General features: G+C 41.2%; 2 protein-coding genes across 2 annotated transcripts in view; one reads left to right on the top strand and one right to left on the bottom strand.

The window, feature by feature from the left end:
• The window catches only part of obsl1b (obscurin like cytoskeletal adaptor 1b), a 29,595-nt gene extending 25,094 nt beyond the window's left edge, over nucleotides 1-4,501 (bottom strand). Inside the window, 3 exon segments of the mRNA XM_018683172.2 lie at nucleotides 84-353; nucleotides 1,620-2,738; nucleotides 4,153-4,501. Of these exon segments, the coding sequence (XP_018538688.1) occupies nucleotides 84-353; nucleotides 1,620-2,634 (1,285 nt within the window). The 5' untranslated portion in view covers nucleotides 2,635-2,738; nucleotides 4,153-4,501.
• Nucleotides 4,502-8,391: 3,890 nt separating this feature from the next.
• Nucleotides 8,392-19,526, top strand: part of col18a1a (collagen type XVIII alpha 1 chain a) — a 58,333-nt gene continuing 47,198 nt past the window's right edge. Inside the window, 2 exon segments of the mRNA XM_018683173.2 lie at nucleotides 8,392-8,639; nucleotides 8,747-8,820. Of these exon segments, the coding sequence (XP_018538689.1) occupies nucleotides 8,629-8,639; nucleotides 8,747-8,820 (85 nt within the window). The 5' untranslated portion in view covers nucleotides 8,392-8,628.

The following is a 19,526-nucleotide window of genomic DNA, read 5'->3' as shown; positions in this document are numbered from 1 at the left end:
CAACAAGTCAATGACAAAATTGCATAATTTCCCTCCAGAACGACATGTTTCTAATCATATATGCAGACTGACTACTTATTTACCTTTTACGGCTACCTCTGCGATGCTCCTCCCCCCATCGGGCATCTCACAGAGGTAAATCCCATCATCATCAACTCCGATGTCTCGGATAGTTAGTCGCCTTTTTGTTCCCCATTCCTCCATTCCATATTTGGCCCCTGGCTGCAGTCGTCTATCCTCCAGATACCATGTGATGGGAACAGAGTCTTCTGGAACTTCACACTCGAGAACAGCCAAATCTCGTTCCCATACTTCTAGATCAATGAGAGGCTGCTTGAACCGCACAGGCGGCTCTGGGACCAAGGAGGAGGGAGGAGAAAGAAGACCGGTTTGATTAAGCCAATGCAACTTCCTCTAATGTAGTAAAAAAAAACAAACAAAAAAAAAACAAGTTTGAGGTATTTATTTTTACTTCTGTCTGTGAAATGATATTAGTGTCACTTCATCAGTATAAATTCCTCAGGCAAGTCAGCCCTACAAAAACTCACTCACAGCAACATTATCTATGTCCTTGTAGTAACACTGTAAACTGAAATATATTTGGCAGTAAATTCCAGTGAAGCAAACAAGATGAGCAAAATCATGAGACAAGTGGCTTATTTAGTCGAGGAATGGAAAGGTCATTAACACATCAGGGTGTTAGATAGGAAATAAACAGTTTGTAACTGACACCATCAGACAGTACCAGACAGTTGTAAACAAATGAATGTGGACTATATTTAGTATTCTGTGTGCAAAGCTCTGCATTTCCTTTTCTTATTGCTTTCAACAAAACTAATTAAATACATAGACAACTGATGAAATACATTTACCATCTTCCATTTAAATCACCTTCAAATCTACTGACCATCAATCCCATTTCAGTGTTATTTTCTCTATCTACGACTGATAGACTACAATACTTTAGGTTGGTGCCATGAGCTTGGACTTCTCTGGGCCATGTGAGAAATATGATCTCCTTCCCAAAGATTTCGATCACATGGACACCTCCCTAGACCTTTCACAAGCTAAGTGACTTTGCAGACGTCTTACTGCTGTTGGAGTCCACCTCAAGCTGATGAACTTGGCCTGTTAAGATATCCCACAGGTCAAATTTCAGATCATTAATACATTTCATTAATCCCCCAGTGGAACCAGGATTGAATTGCTTTTAATGCAGCTGATGTCAAATAATTGAATTACTAATTATATTTGCAGCTCACAGGCCTGCTGACATGTCCTTTTATGAATTTAACTGACTGATGATACAAAGCTAACATTTCCTTGACTAAACTGGTTTCAGTTTTATTTTAGAAAGCATCAATATACCCTATAACACTTTAATTTTCATTTTGCCTTGGCTGTCTGGCCTTACCCCAATAAATGATCTCAGAGAGCCTCTTTGGAGATGTCTCACTGACATCATCGTAGCATCAAGTGGATAGAAATCTGATCCAAGGACACATCACACCCTCACGCACTCCTTTACTCACTGAAAAAACATCCCTGGCAAGAACTGTCTCTGTATACAAGCCATACCTAAATTTCTTTAGATTTTACAAAATCAAAACTTGACTTACCCTTTACGGAGAGGTGCACAGCGCTGAGGGTTTGCCCTGCAGTATTTGATGCAGCACAAACATAAACTCCGTTATCCTTCTGTTTACAATACAGAACTTTAAGTGTGAAGTATCCTTCTCTGTCCTCATATAACAAATAACGCCTCCCTGACAGTATCAGTCTGCCGTCTTTCCTCCAAATTATTTCTGGTTTGGGTTTACCAGTCACAAAGCAGCGGAATTTGGCATGTTTGCCCTCTGTCACTGCAAACATCTTTACTTTAGTTGACTTGGTCATGGTGTCGTCTTTGAGTCGGTTTGGCACTTGCCTACCACTCCTCTGTTTGCCCTGATGGGCTTTCCAGTGGCCATTTGTGTAGCCATTACGATTTCCCTCGTCCTCATGTCCTGGGCCGGCATCAACGAGCAACACAGCTCCTGCCAATGCTTCCCCAAACTCATTCCTGGCTTTGCATGTATATACACCACCATCTGGTGCGCGAGTCTTAAAGATCTTGAGCTGAAACCATCCACCGTCCTGATAGCCCACACTGAAATGTGTGCTTTCAAATATTTCATTGAGTTTCCTGCCATCCTTTTCCCAGACAACCTCTGGTCGTGGGTTTCCCCAGAGCTTACAAGAGAAGACAGCATCTTCCCCACGGCCTGCGCGAGTGGAGAGGGGCTTAATGAGGAATCTTGGCTTATTTTCCTCTCTTAGCTCCATCTCTTGTGCCTCGCCTTCCACCTTCAGTGTGGCCGCTGCATATGTTTCCCCAATGCTGTTCTTTGCTTTGCATATGTATTGGCCACTGTCCTCTGTGGTCACAGCTGAAATGATGAGATTGTAAACATTTCCATCCTCAAAGACCCTATATCGTCCTTGTGGGTCAATCTTTTCATTGTTTCGCTCCCAGATAACTGCAGGCCTTGGATCGCCACCAATTTGACACTTCAGGACTGCATCAGTCCCACTTTGTACAACCACAGGTCTTGGATAGGCCAAGAAACGTGGTGCACCACCAAACACATCCATTACTGCTTCTTTGTTACCTTCACTTCACCTTAAGCAGTCCAGGAGAGCAAGAGGTGGTGGTTATTCACTGCGATAAGATGGACCAGCTTCTGCACAGCAAATTTCTAAAAAAGAAATAACAAATGGATTACTTTGACATCAAACAGCTTGTATGCTTGAGATAGCATTTACCTAACTAAAGGATATACTTTTTTGCCTTTCCGCAATATGGAAATGAGTCCATATATTCTGGAAGGGGAAATAAAACTCCTATCATTCAGACGCTCAGCCTCTGCCCCTTTTACATGCATGTGCTTGAGCACAAACGGGTGGCATGATTATTAGGGCTGACTGAATTAGATCTGTCTGCATGAGAGAAAAACACAGGCTAGCAGTGACAGGGGGAACAGCCTAGTCCTACTGCAACAGCAGCCACAACACATAGCCAGTACAGCTGGTGCTGTATTTCAATGGGAAAGTGCTTAATATAGCTTGCCCTAAATAAAGACCTGTAGGGGAGTGTGTGTCAGGTATCACAAAGACAGCTCTGAAACCCGCGTGCTCACACAAACACCGGACGAAATCATAGTCTGCCCACCCAAGAGACCATGCAGTCAAAATATGCCAAGCCCCTTTCACACCCTTTGTTGGCAGCTCTGATAGGGAATTCTTTCTTTAAATGTCACTGTTAAAATTATTTTTCTGTCATATTGCTAAATAAACATTAGCTAGGCTATCCTAGAAATTGCGTTTATACTAGAGTTTGAAATTCTCCCTCTCCCATTGAAAATTATGCTCTCCATTTGAGTATTTGTATAATTTTATTCTTTGTCTTAAACTTTTCCTCGATGAGCTTTGGAACCTAATAGATTATATTTATCAACTTAATCCTGAGTCCTCTTGGATATAGGAAACAAAGCTTCAGGTCTCAAAGAAGATAACGTCATGATTTGATGTGTTTTTGAAGGCATCTAGTTGTGCATAATAATTTAACACAGGATTTCTTTTGAAGGAGAGTCTTAACTGAAACGTTTAATAACAATATATCAATGCTAACTATCATAACAAATAATTATTGTTATTCAAAACTAAAAAAACTGTAAAAAGTGTCCCTCTCTCTGTGAGACACATGCAAACTAAAAAAAAAAAAGCCTATTTTTTCAGCTATCCCTAAACACTGCAGATAAAAATTAATTTGGTTCAAATGTTGATGTAAAAGAGAAATTTAAAAAAGCAGTTTTATACAGTAAACAATTAATTTTCTTAACCCAAAAATGAACAGAATGTTTTAGTGTAAACTTTGAGTATATTATTTGATATATGGGTGTCTTTCCATAAATGTTAAAAGTTGCAGAAAAACTTTTTTTGCATTGCAAGATATTTTATTAATACAGGTTGGACATTGTGCTGAAAGAGACTTCAGTATTCCCTCCGGAGGTTTAAAGAGAGGAGATTAACCCCTGTGTTTACTTGTCTCATTTAATTGGAATGACCTCTGCCCCTCGTGAAGCTGCACCGTGTACCCCTCATATGACCTACCTCGCTTCAGTCGCCAGGAACGACCGTCAACATACATTCCGCACTTGCAATCTCTCTTCGAGTTGAGAAGCAATGCCACCCGTCTCCTGAAGGCTGAGTAATGTCCCAAGTTGACTTCAGATTCAGACACATGCTCTCCTCAAAGGTCCCAAGTTCCACTCCAGTACATGTTTCTGTCTGTCTGTCTGTCCCGTATGAGGAAGAGAAAACAGAACTTGACTATCCACACCAGCTTCAGAGTGGTCCCCCAATCTCTGTGTCGTTCAGGCCTTAGACACCCCAAGTGTCATTGTTCATGGAATACCGTTAAATGCTTTTGCAGCTGCTGCTGTCCCCTAAAAATACTGGCTGCCTCGATGACAGCAGTGAAGATAAGTCAGGCACTTCCATTCACTTGCCAGCAGGGGCTAAAGATAGTTCAGGTGGCCAGTGTAGGGGGGACTGCTTAGCTTACTTGAGGCTTTGCGATACAAATCTAAGGAGAAGATCAAGCTCCTGGTCTCTAAATATCTTAAAGCTCACCTTCATTGAATCCCCCACATTTGTTTCAGTCACAAGTGATACAGTCTTTTGTCATTTACAGCAGTCTGTCACACAGTGTGCTGGCAGTAACAATGCAAATGTTATTTGTATCAGAAATTTTAGCTGGTTAAATTTTAGTTTGGTTAACCCCAGTCCCCCTGCCAATTTTTCTTCCTTTTTAAGCAAATGACTGTTGAGTTACATTGTGGGTAATGTAGGTGCCAGGGTTTGATAAAGAAGAATGCGTGGAATTAAATGATTCAAAAACAAAAACAACAAAGACCGTCCTTGAACACATCAGGAGACACTAGCAATAGCTGAACACCTGGCCCAAGCAGAGATTTGATTGTTGACTTCTATATTTTTGGTGGACAGGAAACTCCCTATGAATATTACTGTGCGTCTGCAACAACAGCACAGACTAATTCAGTTGGATATATGCAAAGGAGATGTGTGCAGTTGCATGCCATGATGCACTGGTTACTTACCAGACTTTACCTGTTGGATGTGTGTGTCTACTTGGTGATGGAGGCTGAAATTATGATGCTGTCTCACCTGTTACTACTCAGACTATCAGAGGTGTCATCTTTGACCATTTTGAGCACAAGTAGATTATTTACTTTTTCAGCATTTTCAACCAGGACAACTGTGTGTTGACACCAATTATCGTGAGGATATCGTCAGGATATTTGCCACCAACAGTTAGTGTTGCTTAATTTTCATTTCCTTTCCTTTTATAAGGAGCAGGTAGGTGGTTTTTGATGCTGTACTTTATGGAAATGAGGATTGGACAGCACGTGGCCCTGGGTTTTTGAGTGTGAGGCTGTTGTGTGATTGTGGCCTCAGCGTGGGCTGCAGTGTCTCTTCAGCTGTTTAGTGGCTCCACAGCCCCACAGTCCCTCCTCCCTGATTTCAGCTGTTGGAAGTAATCTGATATAACTCAGACTGCTGTAGCTGGTTATGAAACACTTTGTGCCTACAACTAAGAAACAACTTAAAGGGTTGTTATGTTTTCAGAACTCAATTTCCTGAGCTGGAGAAAGCAAAATGGAGAAACATTGTTTCTCTATGTTGTGTCAGATCCAGTTAAAAGTTTTTAAGTATGTGAGGTTGGTTGTTTTCGGCCTGTGCGTGTCTGTTTTCTCTACACTGCTCATTGGAGTTAAAACTGTTTACAGCTGGAGTGAAATTATAATGGAAAACAAACTTGGGTCAGACTGTCAGCTAACATCACAAGACCAGTAAATCACTGGACTAGAAAAGGGTGTGAAGCCTTTAAATCTGAAAAGTGCTGACAGGATGGGCAGATCTACCACCTGCTTACAAACACAAACACACACAGTTTCAGCAACAGTGACTCTGTCTAGAAAACATAATTAACTTTGGCCCAAAGGATCTGGACTGTGGGTCACTCAGAACCATTTATCAGTGGCATCTGTTGCAGGTTGTGGCCTAATATTGACGGGAACAATAGTTGTAGGAGTGTTTTACTTATTGATACTGAGTAAGAAAGTTGTTGTCATGTGATTTGCATATTAAAGTATGTCACTCTGTGCAGAGTAAGAGGTCAGCAGGACTGAAATGTTGCTGTGAATAAATCATCTCAGAGGAAACATTGCTTTGTATGTGATGTGTTCGTGGTCAACTGAAGAGTTCAGTGATTTTCACATAAAAGTTACATCTTGGACAACCTGTCAAGACATTTGTTTGAAAGCCTAAATAAACATTTTGAAGGTCAAAGCAGTATAAGACCATGGTTAAATCAAAGTTTTATCACCATCAGGTTGCACCACACCTCAAAAGGAGTTGAAAACAAGTGTTTGTATCAACACCTTTTTTGTATGGGGCCTCAAATCGAGGTGAAATTGTGTGAGAAAGTATTTTAAATCGATACAAATAATTTTATGTTCAAAATAATCATTTCTAAGTTCAATAAAATACAAAAAGCATTTATTATTATTCCATGTAATTATGAATTTATTGCTCGCAAACCTGAAAGGAACAAACAATTACCATGACAGCTACTGTCACACCTTGCTTAGGTCAAATGGTGATGAGTGAAGTTATGTTGAGCTGCTGGACGCTCTGTATTTATGGCTCTTTGTGGAAGGAGACCCTCTCTGTAAGGTTATACTGCAACATAGCATTTAACAGACAATTTTGCCTTTCTCTTCCCTGACACTGGAATGTGAGCAAAGCAGACATTCACAGAGCTGTGGACGTGTTGAGGCAGTGGCCTGGAGGCCTACAGATAGAACGACTGATACAGCAGAGTCTAATGCAGAGTGCTACAGGACTGAACCTAATATGTTTTCCTCTGTGAATAGAAGAATAAAGAAGGTAATAAAACCTGGAGCATGTGAAGGAAGTGCCACTGAACGGATGAATTCACTTTTTGTTAATGTTAAAAACTGTTCAGTCATAACTGAGAAAATCAAGACATGCATCTGTAGAGAACGTCAGCTAGAACTGCTGCAGTTACGCATCAATAAATGTATTTAATCCTCTGGCTTGTTTGTGTCAGTCAAGACAGAACCTGACTGATTTAACATCAACATGTTTATGTTTAGCTTCTCATTTCAGTTTTTTTGGTTTGTCATATTCAACACATTTCTACAAGTATATAATACTTTGTAAGAAATGTGACACTGAAGTAGATTTTTTACATTCAACAAGCCCTGCACTGATGAAGAAGAAACTGTAACTCACACAGGTACAGAAAGAAAAGGATATAAAACAAGTCAACAGTGTGTGCTGTAGACCGACAGCAGCATCAGTGATCGGCTCAGGACCAGAGTCAAGTGTTACCTCTGAAGGTCTTAAAAAGAAACCCAACCTCACCCTCTGGTGGCCATTTTGTGTAAGTGCAACATGCCACAAACCTGCCATGCTTCTTGAGGCAAATACCACGAGTGGTTAGATGTTAGTTAAATGTGAGTTTTACTTTGATTTAATTGTGTTATTTAGAACTGAGGCTGAAGATGTGAGTGGAACTGAAATATCACTCATGGAACTTGACTTTTTAGTTCAAGGTTTTTCTTGGTTAATGGTTGCACTTCTTCTTTTTTAGTCAAGTTAAAGAGTTTTCTTTTTGTGCGTATTCATATCACATTATGTAAAGAGGGACTGGTTTATGCTTGTGAAGATTTAGCTTCAGGAGGTTTACAGATAAAAAAAAATAACTTCTCTAAAACTGTGTGATCTTGTAGGTTTGATGTTAAACTGATGTACTGATGTAAATTTGAGGAATAAACTTGTATTTCTCTTCACATCGTCCTGAAAAGCCTCTGCAGGAAGGTGTCACCTCTGTTTTACCTGTGAGCGAGATAAACCAAAGTAAACAAGCCTCCACTGAAACTTCATGTGTGTCATTACCTCTCCAAGTCCGTTCTTGTGAGGCCCGCCACAGCTTAGGAGGGTAGTGACAGTGTAAACTATGCATGAATGACAGAAGATTTTCCGGTGGAAAACACAGGTTTACACAGCTCACACTGTGGTTTAAACCACTCCAGGTAATGTCAGCAGAGGGGTTTGACAGAGGACACACCAGCTGCAGGTCACTGTTTAAATAAGACAACTGGGGGTAAACATACTGATAAAAACTATTCTTATTTTATAATAATTAATGAAGCTTACTTTCATGTGAGTTATTATTTTATTATTATTAGTGACGCGTCCATGATCGTAGGAACCAGTTGAGAATCTGTGGAATTTGTTCCCTTTTAGGACCTGGCGGAAGTCGCTGTTGTGAACCCCTGCAGGTCACCTCTCTCCCTCTCTCCACACTTCTTGTCCGTTTCCAGCCAAAGCGCTGCGTCTCCATCAGCTGTTCGAGCAGCAGCAGCAGCAGCAGCAGCGGTGCCGGACCGAGGAAGCTGGGAACATTTTTTTTTACTCTCCGTTCCCCTCGAATAGTCCATGTAGCTTTACCACTCGGCGCCAAGGAAAGAAGAAATGAAGATGAGGTACTTTTTTTTTTTTAGCGTTTTCTTTTTGTCTTTTGGTTGAAACTTTCTGTAGCTTTTACCAAAGCGGTGAAGTTGTGAGTGTGATTTCTCGCTTACCTCTGCAGGTGTTGTTCATGGCTGGAGCGCCTTGTCTGCTGCGTCCTTCTCCTCGTCAGCCCGGCGGCATCGCAGTGGCCAGGTAAGAGCAAACACTGAAGCATGGATGTAAAGTGTCTGATGATATGTTCAGACTTCAGGAAGAAAAACGGTGACATTTGCAGCGTTAATCACATTCTCTACCTGCCTAGTTCCTGTAACAGTGAGACTTGTGTGCATTGTTAACAGCCCATGGAAGATAAATCTTGTAATTCTCTTTTTTTTTCCTCAGTAAAGACTTAGTATAATGCTAGCTTTCATTGGCAAACATCCTTTTCTTGAGCCCGCTGGAATTTGTCTGCCCAATTTGGCACCAACCTGTGGGAATACTGGAGCCCTGGAGGCACATGACCAGTTTGATTTCTAACTTTAACAAAAAAGGGAAGGTTCAGATTGGTAAATGTCCCTAAATGTACATGTTTTACAAATCTGAACTGCAGAAAGTGGCAGCAGCTCATCGTCCTGTATGATGCTTATTCGCTGCTGTGTGTTGAGCTTTTCTTTGGCTTGGATGCCATTAATCTACATTAATCTACAGTTTGTAATTTGCTCTTGAAGACTCTGCAGCAGCCTTTTTTTGCACCACTTACTGACCAGCTATCATGGCTGTTTCAAAGCTGTGATGACACATTGTTATGATTCAGTGATACAACAGAGCATTTTGTGTATTCTCAGAAGGTCAGAGCGGCTTTGGGATGGTTTACAGGTTTCTACAAGTCCAAAGTCTGCAGTCTGTCTTTGTTTGTCCTGTGTCTGACCAGAGACTGCAGCTTGTAGTGACTGCATCTCACTGAAAGAGACCCCCCCCCCTCCGCCTCCTGTGTAATGGCCTGTTAACCCAAATGGCACAAGCAGAATCGCTAACTTTTATCTTTCCAGATGTTACAATGTCAGTGCATTTGAGCAAGAGGCAAAGACAATGGAACATTTCTTTGACACACAATAGTGGTTGTATTAAAGAGCTGTACGAGCCACGGAATGAAAGAACTCTCTTCTGTTCCTGAATAATTTATCTTTGAACCTCACTAACGTCCTACATTTAATTTAGTAAACGTACAGTTGGAGAACTGTGTGACTGTCAGATGATAGGGAGAGGAAACTGAGAGGATGTTGATTAATATTTGATTGACTGTGATCACTAACAGAGAGATACAGCATTTTAGGGGCTTTGATGAGCTTTCAGTGATGTACTGCTTCTAGTCCTGATGTAAATAAAATATTCTATCTTCTTCTAAAGCAGGTTTGATCAGACTTTTTTTGAAGGGTAAAATATTTGCAAGTAACGCTCGAACAACGTGACATTTTCACAAGAATGCCGTCCTGCCTGTGTGTGTCCAGGCTGAAAAGGCCTGCCACTCTGTCTCAGGAGCAGTGCCTTTGGTCGCCTGCGACATGGTTGAATTAGGTCTGATTCATTCGCAGGCCCTGGCTGGGTCAGGAATCCCTATTGTCATGTGATCTTTGACATGCACCCAGCGTGGTTTTGCCTGAAGGGAGCAGGACGAGGTGGGGGGAGGGGGACGGCTGTAAGGGGACACCCCACCGTGCCATTTAATGGCTGAATTAGATGCCACATTAAAAATCACAGCTGGCTTGAGGTTTTCTTCTCCACAGAGCAGGAACATGTTGGGCCAGAGGGACAGGAAAGCCATTAGAACTTTGAAAGAAGTGGTAAATGGAACAGGTTTTGCTATGCTGGGATTTTAAAAAAAGCATATTTTGATATTCTAAATATATTCTCCAGCTTTTTGACCAACATGTGATTACCTTGAGCTTTAGCTGGTGATACTCATGTTGTAGTTACGTGTGATGGGACAGTGCTGTTGGCATGTCATGTTCTGTATAGTTGCAGCATTTGCAGGAAAACATCTGCTTCCATACCTCAGATGTGTCCTGCTTTTTTTTTTCATGTTTTCCTGTTGTCGTTAAGTTTTACTCTTGAGCAATCTTTGAAGTTCAGTTATGGGATTTTTGTAATTTTTGACATATTTGCATTTTTCTCCTGGTACCACAAGATTTAATCTGCTGCAAATATCAGTTTGCTGTGTGAAAGGATTGTTTTAAATTTGTGGTGACCACATTGTGGTTTGCAAGAGAGGTCAGTTAAGGCAAGACAATTGAATGAATATGAGTATCAAGTAAAAGAAGAAACAGGTCTGTAGTGCGCAGAATCTCTCTTAATGTTCTGTTAAGAGAGGAGAGAAACTGACAGGAAATATAGTGAGAGGAAGGGGATGATAGAGAGGGAAAGTAAGGTCCTTGACTGAGTTCAAACCTGACACGTTGTTGTGACATAAAAATGATGCTTTTGCCCATTTTGCCAACAGGATGCCTGATGCCTGCACCCTATAACTTAGCCTGAACAGTATCCAGGGGACAACCTCAAAGCTAACAAACTGACTTCATGTACACTAATCTGTAGAAGTCCACCACGTCAAGAGTTAAAAGTCTGTTTCTGTGTGGCGAACAGCAAACAGCTACTGTTGCCTCTGTCAGGATCATTGTAACTCTTAAATGAAATAAATGGAGCGACTGTGCAGAGATTCTGTTGACTCAGTGAACCTTGTGATGTCTAATCCCTGGATTTTCTAGTCAGTAAACCTACTTATTCATGATCGACATCTTTGGAGGTTTCTCTTACCAACATTTGGACGATCTGTGTAGCATTGGTTTTGTCATATTGTTTGAGTCCACCAGCATTTAGAAAAGGCTGTTAATCTGGTTCATATCTTTGACTGTGGACATTTGTTTATGACTTTCAGTGTAACCTTACATGTGTGTGTGAGGCTGTGGGTGGGGGTCATTCAAAATGTCAAGTAGATGTCTGGATATTCCTATCCGGCTCCTCTTTTCCTGCATTTTTTAAAACTTGACACAAAGGATTGACGCTTCCTTTATGCATTTATGCTCTTACAAGTGCTTCAGTAATGGACTGAACACACCTTTTAAAATTACATTTGATGCTTTGCTGTAAAAACATTTGAGATTCCATATGTACCTGTCTTTTGTTTGATAAAGACTGTCACAACAATGTTTACAAGGTCATTTCAAAGGGACCTGTCTGTCTCTTAAAACTCATACAGCATAACAGGGCCACTCTCCTAACACAGCACAGCTGTGTAAGACCAGGACAAAAAAGGGCGTCCCTATATGAGAAACACACTGAGGAGGCTGAGAAGGAAATCTAGGTTTGGTGTAGTTTACTTTAATGTAGATGTGTTTTTGTAAGAAAACCACGGTGGTCACATCCTGCTTTGATTACTTAATTCGACCCATCTGGAGCCTGTGATGAATCTGAGGAGTTGTATATCTGTGCTGGACATTGAAAAATATGGCCCAGTTTGAGAATCCTGCATCACCAGACACATTATTTGAGTTAGGGTGTATGTACCCATCAGAAACATGATGGTAAGTGACTGATGCTTTGCTTGTTTTTTATTCGTATATTACCTTCACTCATACCTGTGTCCAGTTTGACCTACATGTGATAATGACCTCATTGACCTGTGGCAAAACTTAAACCCACTTCCTGCTGTCTTTGCATTTGAACATCACTTTAAAGAAAGAGCTACATCCATCTGATCCTAAGCCAACTAAGTGGTGAAGAAGTGAATTTGGCTAGAGTCACAGAATAACCTTTACTGGGCAGACACTTGATCCGAAAACATTACTTCTTCTTTAGTTTGATGATGGACTTTGCTCCGTATTTGTTCTGTATTTGTGATCCCCATCATCTTTTCAGGGCAGCGCATCCTTTTGAATGTTGCTGACAGCTGTTGTGTATTTTTATGTGCTCCCACCGCTCAGTGTTTCAGGTGCGTTCGGCTGTTCTCTCATGCTGCCCCTGATGTCAAAATGCTGGGTTGACGGAGGCAAAATACAGAGGGACACCATAATTACTGCTTATGTTCCAAGAGAAGAGGATTTGTAGGGCTACTTGCTCTGTACACCCAACTATCTCCAGCACTAATGGCACACTGAGTGCCCTCTTACCTCTCAGCACCTCTTTCCTGTTTGTGGTGAAACCCTCACTTATTTGCTTGTCTTTCCCAGCCATGTTGCAGGTAAGAGTTAGTTGTGGTTTGAAGGTGTGAAGCCAAACTCTGCAAATAACAGGACATAACCGTACAAGCAGGTTTTATTTTAAAGAACTGGGATTATTGCAAGGTGGAAAGGCTTACCAGCACTTTCAAAAGCAGTTTTACTTTTGAAACTGTCGATCTTGTCCATCTAGGTATACATATTTGAAGATACTCTAGAAATGTGTTTGCTTCAGTAATGCAAAAAAAGGGTATTACAGACCTGTTGACCTGGCAAAAGGCTTAAACCTCTTTAGAAACCATTACATTCGAAGCCAGGCTTACTTCTATTCTATGTGGTCAGTTTGTCAGCACTGTAGGCTCTAGCTGGGGTGAACACTGGTTTCCATGGCCACCAGGTGCAGATTTTTCCACCACAAAGCCGTATTTGGCTGTAGCAAAGGAAACCGGATCTGTCTACCTGGCACTTTGTCCCAGTCTCCAGCTTTAGGGAGTGTACACTTGTCCTTACTGACAGCCTGCTCAACACAGGGAAGCATGAAACTAGAGACCCCCCCTCCACCCATTTACATTCTCGTCGTAAGAAATCTATACCATCAGCTTTTCACTCTCCATAAACCCAGACTGTGACAGAGTGACCAAGATTATGCAGACTGCCTCATGTCTACAGTTGTGTTGTGATCCCCTGACATTATTTCAAAGGTATGTTGCAGATTCAAACCTGAAATAAGCATATTTTAACTGTCTGATGTGAACCCTGTTAATACAAGCCCCAGCTACCACCCAATGCGTTTTTTTAATGAATGAATAGACCATTCAGCATTTCATGAGGCCCCTCTCGGGAATGTCATTGTGCGTTTTGAAACTCACTTGCCGTTATATTCCTCTTTTTGCTCTCCATGTCTTCTTATCTTTCGATTGACTCTCATGATGTGCAGGCCGCTTTTCAAGGCATCCTTGAATTCCACTCATTCACCCGTCCTTCAAGAGCTGCCATGTCTGTAGGCACTTCTTTTTTTAAACCCCCTCACAAATCTCACACCATGGGGGTGTGAACTGAGGACAATCCCATGGGATGGGAGATTACCATCAAACCTAGAGCTCCTGTGACAAAAGAGGGATTTGCTGAGTCCTGTTCCTCTGTCCTCTACCTTCATGTGGTCTTGCTGGAAGTAGGACTTTGGGAGAGGCATAGGAATCAATGACATGGCCTGTTTTCACTGTACCTGTCAGAAACTGAGAGGTAGACTTTCCAGGTGTACTCAGTATTGGATATAATGTTGAGTAGTACAATAAAAAAAGGAATAACATCAGTTTCTGTTGTTGAGTCTGACAGTGTTTTTATTGCACCTATTTGTTCTGAAGTTAAGTGCTTCACAACATAAACCTTCATGCACTGGGGAGAATCTTAGTGAAGACATACAATTACCCACTTTTGTCTACACGTCATTGCTTGATGGTATAGTGAGACAGAAGACTTAGGCTCTTGTTGGATCATGTGCTGAGCCTGGATTTTTACAAAGCGGATGCCTCAGTTGCTCATAACTTGGAAGCTGCTAATTGTTGTGTGAATCATGAGCTTGCAGACAATAAAGGGTGCCCTCTATTCACTCTGTGGTTGTTATGGGCCAGGTGGCACAGTGCCATCCATTGAGAGGTTTAGAGAGGAGGAACATAGGCCAACCATGGGGACGTTAAATATTTAGAGGTCCAGTGAAAGATTTGCAGGGCTGTTCATCTACTGAGACAGTGGCATTATCAGCCAGGGAGACGGGCTGGAAGGTCCACAGTCAAATTTCCTTCCTCATTGGCCGCCTGACTGGCTGAAACATCCATTGAAACTCAGTTACTGCCATGTTCAACAGAACCTCAAGGTTTCACGACCCAGTTTATAACCTTATTATTTAGACTTGGTAATAGACTTGGCCGTGTAAAGTCTTTGTAACCTCAAGTTTCCTGTCTTGACTGCGTTTACCCAAGTTAAGATCAGAATAGAAAGGCTTGTCTAAAGGAATTTCAGACAGATTTTCCAGTTGTCCTTCTCAAGTTTGTCTGCGGGAAAAAACACACCTCTATTTTAATCGATACAAGTGTCTACAGCTACATAATGGCTTTCATTTCACTCACACTCTATAGCCGTGACTGCAACCCAAAGCATTTTTGTGCTTCACTGAGCAGCAGTCATAATCTCAAGGCCAAAGTTCAAAGAACTAGTGACAACAAAATCAAATGGCTAGGACTACTCATGCCGCCTCATATCGCCTCCAGTCACCTCGCCTCACGTTGCCTCATGACCCAACCATACCTGGTGGTCCACTATTGGTATGGTGTGTCAGAGCCCTTAAACAGGCCTACACTCACCTTAGGTGTTAGCAGGTTTTGTGCTTGTTTTCACTCAGTCTCTTGTTACCTTCCCTCTTTGTGAAAGTCTGAAAGCAGAATACGGTCTCTGCTTTATGAATGCCTTAGGCTGAGAAGAACTGTAGATTTTGGGAATACCATACATAGATCAGATTAGAAGAAGAAGCTGCATTTGAGGAGAAATTCCCTTACTTTAGTTTATATTTGATCTTAATCTATGTCATTTGTGTGTCTGCATTCTGCCTTGAAACTAGATGCATTGTGTTGTTTGTCTGCACAGCTGGCAGAACATTGTCCAAGTTTACTTTGGACAAAAGAAATGATATTGATACAGGTATGATAAAGATTATTCTTACCGCCTGTGTTGGGTATAATGTTTTGCTAAATTCAGTCAATTGAGTTTATAAACCATACATCTAGGTTGTGGGGTAAAAATATTTTTCAGCTGGTTCACCAAGTTCATTTGCTTCATATCAGGTTGGCGCACCAGCTCACCAAAGCCCCATCACGTGGATTGTAACATGCCTTTGCTTGGCTTAATCTGAAACAGAGGAAAACCATGACCTGTGGGCTTTTTGTGCTAAAGAACCCATCGGGGGGGACAATGGAACGCTGGCACCCTGGACCCCAGTCTGGCCTGTACTAATTGAGGGCCCTGATATTGTCTTGTCGATGAAAGCCTTCTTTGTCCCACTTACTGATCTTCATCTACTGTATCTCCCAGGCCTCTGATATCACCATAGGCATAACGTCATCCCCCTCCGGTTATTGTCTCCATTCATTACAGGGGATTAAAGTGTCAGTTGAAGGTGAAGCATAAGCTGCCCAACATTATTCACTGAAGGGTGTTTGAAGGTGTTGTGCCACAAGAGCTAAAAGTTTGTGGAAGTTGGACCATGGATGTCTTCACTGTATTGCTCAGAAACTGTGAGGTAGATTTGGAATAGGGTTGAAGAATGGGTTGTGGCGCTTCTGTCCACTTAAAATACATTTACATCTGTAATTGCCCAGTCCAGGGTGGAAAAGTGGGGGATCGTGCATACCCTACTTTTTATCTCATTTGTTCAAGATGTTTCCTCATTGTGGACAGTCTGCTGATGTCAAGGGTTTGGGTCTATGATTTCCTCCAATGCAAAGACTAAGCTTTGTGACAAAAAAGTGTTTTACCCTCCTTTCATGGTTGGATTTACTGTCAGAGTGTTGATCTGCATTGACATGTTCTTGAAGTGCTTTGCAAAGCTGAAACTCAACACTTGAGTGAGGCCTAGCGGGTTCAAAGAACCAGCAAAAGGACAAAGAGACAGGACTGGTCAACAGACTGATCTAACAATCTGCTCCTTACCCAACCCAGCTATAGCAGAAATGAGATCTGCATGCACATTCTTTCCACATGAAGCCCCTGTCTTCAGTGGAGGATGTCATTTACTTATGCATTCAGGAACAACAACAGGAATGGATGGAAATTCATTCTTGGCATGCTAAATGCTGACAGGATGTGCATATACATTTGTACCTTTGCCAGCATTTCAGCTGCTTCATAAATCTTAGACCTGTTTAGGCAGGTAGAATTTGTGCATTCAGGGTGAATATGAGGATATGATGGGCCATGAAAAAAAGTACTGGCATAATGTGCAGTAGTTAAATGTACTTACCATCACTGGAGAGGATCAAATCCTTGAAGCTCACAGGAAAGGTGTCTTTATAATTCAAGTTTCAAAAGTTTTCAAAGGAAACTTGTGCTAAAACACTGTCTTTAACATACTGTAAGTAGAGGAGACACATGTTTGGTTCTAATCTGAGAATACTGAGAATAATGAAAAAGCAAGGAAATTAGAGGAGGCTTAAATTACAGACAGCTGCCCAGAAATGACACTTCATTTTGCGTTTAATCTTGACTGTATGAAGACATCATATAGTTGCCTTAACGCACTGTAGCTTTGCATTAACTAAAATCCATCATGTTGATGTGATTTTCTTTTGTAATGCAAGAGCTTTTCTGTGTTGAAACATTGCATCAAGGTTGTTAGATGGTCAGTCAGTAAATTGTCCTGTGTGACTGGCAGGAGAATCTTAAGAATGCCAATAGCCTGGGAAATTTTTCACTGGACAGTCTACACTCCTGAGAGGTGGGCCTCTATTTTATTAGATATGAGCATGTGTTGGAATGTGTCCATAATGTACCTTTTGACTCAAAGAGCCAACAAGCATCAGCAAGTTGCAGAGTTCACAATTCCTTAAGACTCAAAACTACCCATTTATTCCCTTAAATGTTTGTTTCTTTGTCATATTTTAAGCAGTTAAATCTCTGCTCTTAAGACTGATTGATTCCTGCTACGCTGTCTGATTCTCAAAGTACAATCTGCTTTAGATGATAAGCATCTCTAACCACCTTTTTTTGTGTCCTGTACCACTTTGGTACACTTCCCCAACAAAGGCTTTTTCCTTGGCTGGAAGGAAACAGGACGATTATTCTCAGAAAACAGGTGCATTCACTGATAGTATGATGCACACTCAGCACTTTCTGCAGCTGCTTCACAATAAAAGCTCTCCACCAAACAGATCTGATTATGGTGTCTACTGTGGCTTGGGTTTCTTTGATTTTAATTTGAGGTTAAAAAGTTGATCTGAATCATTATTTTTTAATTGCTTTGCTGTCAGTAAATAAGTCTATTATCTTATTAATCCAGTGTAATTAGGGAGAAAACCTGCAACCCTGAAGACATGTCTAACCGATATCAGACATGGACTGTTTATAAACCTGTCAAGGTATCAAATTCCACCTTTTTGACCTTCCTCAGATCTTGGAAACCTGCCACCAATTGCTGTTGTGACAACAGTTAAAATCTAGCAGGTCTAGTTAATTAAACGCCAGTGACTGGCTGTGTAGTCTGTCATGAAGCTCTATTAAATGCATTATTTTTCTAACTTTAAATGTGATTCCAAATATACCATATTATTGCTTTTACTGAAACCTAATTCTGCCTTGACAGAAACTGGAGTTTTTCTTCCACCACTCCCTTACTGGTATGTTCTTGGTTTTCTATTTGAGAAAAATGTGCTCCAAAAGCTGCTGTGAAAATGGGTCAAGTGGGCAGATTAGAGAGCTCAAGCACACAATGTGTGAACCCAGTGGTCTGTGGTTTGGACTCATGTTGTTTAGTGGTTTATCTTGTAGCAGCAGTTTCTGGTTAGACTGTGTACACTTTTCCACTTGTGTAGAAAAGTCATATGCATCTCCCGTCTTTTATTACAATTCTGGCTGGTCTGAGAAAAGCTGTCTCGAGTTCTTTGTTTCACCCGCTGAGATTGTTGTTTTAGTTTGTGAAACCTGGCATGTCCTTGCGAGTTCACTCTCAGATGATGAAAACTCTCAGGTATTAGATGCTCGCAGCCAGAAAAGAATCAGTGTATTATCTCACCGAATGCTGTCTGACAATTCAAACTTGATAGTAAAACAGATGAAGATGAAGCTTTTCATGCAAACACACCACATCACTCGGATTGTTTGTTCACGTTTGGAAAGGATGCTTCAGTGTTAGCATTTTAAAAAGCTTTTCTGACAACCGAGTTTCATTGTTTACATTTTCAAAAACCTTTTTTGGATAAAACACAAATGGCGCGAAGAACTGTATATTAATAAACTGGATTCCATTTGATTGAGAACAGAAGTCAGGCCATGTAACGAGCTTGTCAGTGTAGTTCAAACCCTCAGACCTCAGATTTTTTTGTAGTTATTGCTTGTTAAACCTCAGAATGTAGGACTGTGGTGAAAAGGCTGCTCGGCTGATTTATCACTGACACCTTTTATTGGATTGACCCAAGATCAGATTCCAGTGTTTTGGGTCTAGCTCAGGGAACATCAGGATTTGGTGCAGTGTTAGTTTAGAGGCACACATGCTACCTCAGTTATTTTACATGTTTCAACTTGTTCATCGCTTTAAAAAAAGCCACTAAAAGCCTCCTGTTTATGAAGAGCTTTTCGGTTTGTGGTCTGTAACTGTACGTTTTGATGTCTCCCTGCAGCCACGAGATGATTCGATGATCATGCTTATATTGTTTCCCATCAGTATAATTTATGATTTTTCTCACAGTCATGACGGTTAATGTGTGTAAACTCCATTTTACTGCAGAGGACCCAGCTGAAAATTGACTTTGTGTTTGAGAGTAAACCAATTGGAGTTGAGCAATAAACCACAGCGGGAGCCTCAATTAAGCATTCAGACATGTTTTCTCAACATCTACTGTAAAGTTACAGAATGTAATAGGGAGTGCCCTGTTGTAACACCGCATTGATGGATGGTTTTTTTTTTCTACCCCCAATACCACCACAGTATGCTCACCCTTAGGG

This window comes from Lates calcarifer, linkage group LG1 (assembly GCF_001640805.2).
Source record: "Lates calcarifer isolate ASB-BC8 linkage group LG1, TLL_Latcal_v3, whole genome shotgun sequence".
NCBI classification, from domain to species: Eukaryota; Metazoa; Chordata; class Actinopteri; family Centropomidae; genus Lates; species Lates calcarifer.
This window is presented reverse-complemented; position numbering and strand designations above follow the sequence as displayed.